Source organism: Aegilops tauschii, chromosome 5 (assembly GCF_002575655.3).
Source record: "Aegilops tauschii subsp. strangulata cultivar AL8/78 chromosome 5, Aet v6.0, whole genome shotgun sequence".
In the NCBI taxonomy this organism is placed as follows: domain Eukaryota; kingdom Viridiplantae; phylum Streptophyta; class Magnoliopsida; order Poales; family Poaceae; genus Aegilops; species Aegilops tauschii.
This window is the reverse complement of record NC_053039.3, coordinates 404,803,660-404,809,982: the sequence shown is the minus strand read 5'-3', so window position 1 is coordinate 404,809,982 and position 6,323 is coordinate 404,803,660. Positions and strand designations below refer to the sequence as shown.

General features: G+C 46.2%; 1 protein-coding gene across 1 annotated transcript; it reads right to left on the bottom strand.

Moving 5' to 3' along the window:
* Positions 1-4,714: 4,714 nt before the first annotated feature.
* Positions 4,715-5,484, bottom strand: LOC141022923 (uncharacterized). The gene is made up of 2 exons (XM_073499209.1): positions 4,868-5,484; positions 4,715-4,724 (listed from the first exon to the last, which is right to left on the bottom strand). The coding sequence occupies exons 1-2, from the start codon at positions 5,482-5,484 to the stop codon at positions 4,715-4,717; spliced, it is 627 nt and encodes a 208-aa protein (XP_073355310.1).
* Positions 5,485-6,323: the final 839 nt, after the last annotated feature.

Sequence of the window (6,323 nt, the reverse complement as noted above, 5' to 3'; positions counted from 1 at the left end):
TTAGGTGCATATCGGGATATAGTGTTCCATCTCCTGTAAAAGGATTAGCTAGCAGTCTCTATCATACCAGAAGGAATTTCAAAGTAAACATTTTCAGTAGGTTCAGTAGGTTGAGGTGCCAGAAAATAGTATTGATGACCCACAAGTATAGGGGGCCTATCGTAGTCCTTTCAATAAGTAAGAGTGTCGAACCCAACGAGGAGCAGAAGGAAATGACAAGCGGTTTTCAGTAAGGTACTCTCTGCAAGCACTGAAATTATTGGTAACAGATAGTTTTGTGATAAGGTAATTCATAACGGGTAACAAGTAACAAAAGTAACTAAGGTGCAGCAAGGTGGCCCAATCCTTTTTGTAGCAAAGGACAAGCCTGGACAAACTCCTATATAAAGGAAAGCGCTCCCGAGGACAAATGGGAATTCTCGTCAAGCTAGTTTTCATCATGCTCATATGATTCGCATTCGTTACTTTGATAATTTGATATGTGGGTGGACCGGTGCTTGGGTACTGCCCTTCCTTGGACAAGCATCCCACTTATGATTAACCCCTCTTGCAAGCATCCGCAACTACGAAAGAAGAATTAAGGTAAACCTAACCATAGCATGAAACATATGGATCCAAATCAGCCTCTTACGAAGCAACGCCTAAACTAGGGTTTAAGCTTCTGTCACTCTAGCAACCCATCATCTACTTATTACTTCCCAATGCCCTCCCCTAGGCCCAAACAATGGTGAAGTGTCATGTAGTCGACGTTCACATAACACCACTAGAGGAAAGACAACATACATCTCATCAAAATATCGAACGAATACCAAATTGACATGACTACTTATAACAAGACTTCTCCCATGTACTCAGGAACAAACGTAACTACTCACAAATCATATTCATGTTCATAATCAGAGGGGTATTAATATGCATAAAGGATCTGAACATATGATCTTCCACCGAATAAAACAAATAGCATCAACTACAAGGAGTAATCAACACTACTAGTAACCCACAGGTACCAATCTGAGGTTTTGAGACAAAGATCGGATACAAGAGATGAACTAGGGTTTTAGAGGGGATGGTGTTGGTGAAGATGTTGATGGAGATTGACCCCCTCCCAATGAGAGGATCGATGGTGATGACGATGGTGACGATTCCCCCCTCCCGGAGGGATGTTTCCCCGGCAGAACAGCTCGGCCGGAGCCCTAGATTGGTTCCGCCAAGGTTCAGCCTCGAGACGGCGGCGCTTCGTCCCGAAAGCTTCCTTTTGATTTTTTTCCAGGGCAAAGGACACCTTATACCATAATATGGGCATCGGGAGCTTCCAGGTGGCCCACGGGGCAAGGGGGCGCGCCCAGGGGGGTAGGGCGCGCCCCCCACCCTCATGGACAGAGGGTGGCCCCCCTCTGGTGCTTTCTTCGCCCAATATTTTTAATATATTCCAAAACCGACTTCCTGGAGTTTCAAGACTTTTGGAGTTGTGTAGAATAGGTCTCTAATATTTTGCTCCTTTTCCAATCCAGAATCCAGCTGCCGGCATTCTTCCTCTTCATGTAAACCTTGTAAAATAAGAGAGAAAAGGCATAAGTATTGTGACTTAATGTGAAGTAACAGCCCATAATGCAATAAATATCGATATAAAAGCATGATGCAAAATGGACGTATCAACCGCTGGTTGAAATGATTCAAATTATACGCCGTTGGAAAGATATCGATGAGGCGCAACTTTTTCATGTAGAACGCTCTCTCCGATTCCTTACGATTTAAGAGCAATTTTGAATTTAACGAAACGCGGACACTCTGTTTTTTTTTGCAACATCAATATCGTCGTATGTACTGCATCAGACAGAAAAGCGCACTGCTTCAAACAGAAAACCGCACTGCACCAGACGAGCAAGAACTTCATGGCTTCTTTTGTTCAGATGTAAATTTTCTCAAACAAGGAAGTTGACCGCGCTTCATATCGAGCGTAAGTGAACCGCAGCACTATCAAAAATGAACAGGATTACTTTTTTGCCATTTTCGTAAAAAGACGTATGTACTGCATATTGGGAGCAAGTGAACCGCGGCACTGATAACAGTGAACCCGAGAAGTCGAAGTGAGCCAAATGACTTTTTTTGTCTTTGTCTATCTTTTTCTTATTTAGGCGCATCCGGACTACATGACCAAGGTTAGGGTACTACGTGATCAAGGTTAGTGTACTGCATCATATGTTTTCTCCTTTCTCTAAAAAAGTTATGAAGTGATTTTGCATCCAAGTCAGCCGTAATGATCGAGAAAAATGAACCACAACACAATGTTGGATGAACTACTTTTAAACAAAATCATATACACGTGCCTGAAAAACAACACAAATAAACCCTGAAAAAATGCCTCATTTCTTGTGTCCTCTTCAAAGTGTGTGCAATGCACTTTTTCTCATTTTTTCTGTCCAAATCTTCTCCTGCAATAAATAGTAATATCACAACCAAACTGCATCATGTATTTCTTCAGAGTGTGTGCAGTGCACTTTTTTTCTATTTGGTGTTCCTAGTTTTCTCCTCCAATAAAAAGTACAACAAACCACAAGGGCAGAAAATAGTGAACCACAAGGGCAGAAAGTAGTGTAGAAGCCGCCAAAACTGAACTGAATGTTGGCACGCCCAAAATCTGTGATATGTTGTTTCCTCTCTTCCGCATGCTACACAAAAAACTCCTAGTTTAATCCGTCGACGGTGAAGTTCTGATCCCACTGCTAAACCATTCTTAATGAGACGCCACATATGTATTTTAGCCTTGGCTGGTGCTTGTGAAGCCCAAAGCGCCATGAAGCCACGATGCTTGGTGACCGAGCTTGATGCCTCCAGCTGTCTGGATTGTGCACGCAGCATGGCCATCTTCAGGTGATATGCGGATTTGACTGTGAAGCTCCCATCCTTTGTAAAATTCCATGCTAGGTAGTCATCCCGGCCCGGACCACCCACTGCAATTTGCTGGATGTCATGGACATCATCCGGCGTGAACATAGTTCTTAGTCGTCCTTCATTCCAGCTAGTGCCACCGGGGTTAAGGAGATGAGTTACTCGCGTGACTCCCGGCATATAAACTTGTCCCAGCGGTTTCATACTGTTACTCCGCGGAATCCAGTTGTCATGGTGGATACGCACCTGAGACCCGTCCCCAATTCTCCAAACCAGCCCCTCTCGCAGCAAATCACGCCCGTGCAGTATACTTTGAAATGTGTATGAAGCCGTGGCAGGACAGGTTGCTGTCAAGATAGTGTCCTCACTAAAATAACGAGCCTTTAGGACCCTGGCGCATAGAGAGGAAGGGCATTGCAGCACCCTCCAGGCCTGTTTTGCCAACAAAGCTTGATTAAATGCTTCCTGATCCCTAAACCCCATCCCACCGTCTCGTTTCACTGCACACATTTTTTGCCATGAAATCCAATGTACTTTCCTCTCGCCGTTCGCTGCACCCCACCAGAATTTAGAAGAAATAGAAGTCAGTTTCCCACACGTCTTCTTTGTGAGACGGAAGCAGCTCATGGTGAAAGTCGGTACTGATTGCAGGCCCGATTTGACTAGCACATCCCTGGCAGCCTTGGATAAGCCCTGTCCCTTCCAACCACCAACTTTTCCTTTCGAACTCTCGGTCAGGTACTTGAAAGTACCGTCCTTGGATCGCACAACCAGTGTTGGAAGACCCAAATGTCTCTCGCTTAGAGCTTCAGAGTGGACACCCAAAACAGATTTTAACTCCACTTTTGTGTCTTGTTGACACCACCTTCCGAAGAAAATAGATGACTTCTGCATATTAACCCGCTGTCCCGATGCAACCTCATAATGTGTTAGGATATCTTTGAGCGTTTGCATGTTCTGTGTTGTGCCCTCAAGGAATACGATGCTGTCAATGGCGAATAGAAGATGTGTAATATGGGGGCCAGTGCTCCCAAATTTCACTCCTGTAATCATATTTTCGCTTTGTGCCTTCTTCAGTAGAGCAGAGAAACCCTCCACGCAGAAGAGAAACAGATAGGGCGATAGAGGATCGCCTTGCCTTAATCCTCTTGAAGGGAGAAAACACCTTGAGCAGTCCCCATTGAGCTTCACCCGAAAGCTCGCGGTCGTTACACACCTCATGATCATTGCAATCCAGCCCGGTGCGAAACCAAATCTTCCCAACATCTGCTCCAAAAAAATCCACTCAACTCTATCGTATGCTTTCATCATATCTAATTTTACAGCACACAACACCTTTCTCCTTTTCCTTGTTCTTATCGCATGAACACACTCATATGCCACCAATACATTGTCCGTTATCAGTCGCCCCGGTACAAAAGCACTCTGCTCCTCAGAAATAAGGATGGGTAGGATGCGCTTCAAACGGTTAGCCAAGATTTTTGTAGCAATCTTGTATAAGACATTACAGAGGCTTATAGGCCGAAATTGGGTGAGTAACTCTGGCACACTGACCTTCGGGATCACAACAATTACCGTGGCATTAAAAGCATCAGGGGCTGCTACCCCACTCAAAAAATCCCTCACCGCTCTACAAACATCTCCCCTTACCAACGACCAGTGTCGTTGATAGAACAAAGCGGGAAGACCATCGGGTCCCGGAGCCTTCGTCGGACCCATTTGAAATAGCGCCACCTCTATTTCCTCATCACTTATCATAGATACAAGAGCTGCATTCATGTCATCAGTGACCACGCTCTCAATATTTTGTAATAAAGTGTTGGCTCTAGTTGATCCTTCGGAGGTAAAAAGATTTTCATAAAAAGCTGCAGCCATCTGTCTCATCTCATCGTTTACCAAACATCTCGTACCATCCTCCCGCCTTAGTGCCTTGATTGTATTCTTATGCTTGCGGTGGGAGACTCTGTTTTGAAAATACCTAGTGTTTTGGTATCCCACGCGCAGCCAATCCACTCTTGAGCGCTGCCTATACATGATTTCCTCCCTTGCATAGACCTCTCGCAGCTCCTCTTCTAGCTCACGAACCTCCATGTAACAAACAGTACCCAGCGCCCTCTTTTTCGCATCAAGGAGCTGCGCTTTCAGCTTGGCAATTTTCCTTCGAACAGATCCAAAAACTTCCATTGCCCATCGCTGCATCGAGCCCGTCACCCGTCCCAGCCGCTGCCAGGTCGCGGACAGCCCCTGTTCGCCCATACCAGCCGCCTCCCACGCTTCTGCGAGCATTTCCTCATATTTTTCATGTCTTGTACAAGCTTCCTCAAAGTGGAACTGTCTTGTGCCCCGTTTATTAGTGCGAGGAGCCGTCTCCAGCGCCCTAACAACTAGAGCTTGATGGTCCGATTCCTCTGTAAGTACATGTTCAACACTTGTTTCCGGAAATAACTCCAAGAAGCCGTCATTGCATGTTGCACGGTCCAGCCGCACCTGTATGTTTGTGTTGCCATCCCGCTTGTTGTCCCACGTGTAGGGATACCCCGAGAAACCCAAGTCCGCTAGCCCACACTTTTCCAAACTATCTCGGAATGCCTCCATCTGTAAAAAACTCCTTGGATTACCACAACTTTGATCAGTTTGGAATAGCGCTTCATTGTAGTCCCCCACGCAAATCCATGGAAGATTATCTTGAGCCCGTAGATATCGTAGAGCGTCCCAAGATTTCTTGCGTAGCTCTGTTTTGGGTTCCCCATAGAATCCAGTGATCCTAAAGGTTTTCCCCTCGAAGGCCACCTCCGTGTCCAGAAAATATTGGCACCACAGACGCACTGTGACTTGAACATGATCTCTCCACCACATAGCTAATCCACCACTCTGCCCAAAACTATCCACTGCCACTCCGTTTCGGAACCCCAAACTCCACTTAAGCTTCTCCATCGCCCTGCCTTTCTTTTTTGTCTCGCATAAGAATACCACCGCTGGGTTGTAGGACCGTATCAGGTCTCTCAGTTCGCCAACCGTCGAGTCCAACCCCAGTCCTCGACAGTTCCAGGCCAAGATATTCATGGCGTCCGGCGGCCCCCTCCTCGGGGTCCGCCGATGTATTGTTGGTCTCTGAGATACGGTCAAACACAGTAGACGTTTTCCGCCTCGTGTCACGAATGAACGCATCATGTGAAGTTTGCTTATCCGGATCATTCTTTGCCACCCAGTATTGCCTCGGCCCCCTCTTGCGTCCCATCTGTTCATACCGCTGCGAGCTCCGCTCATAATAAACTTCTCTATATTCTTGCCTCGGCTTGCGTACAAAATGACCCTTTGTCCTTGTCCTGCTATTGTCGCCATTTGGGCTATACCTTGATGGCTCCCCTAGGCCTCCATCACCTTGATGCTGCAAACCCCCCTGCCTGTAGTTCCTTTCCTCATTTTTTGATCTG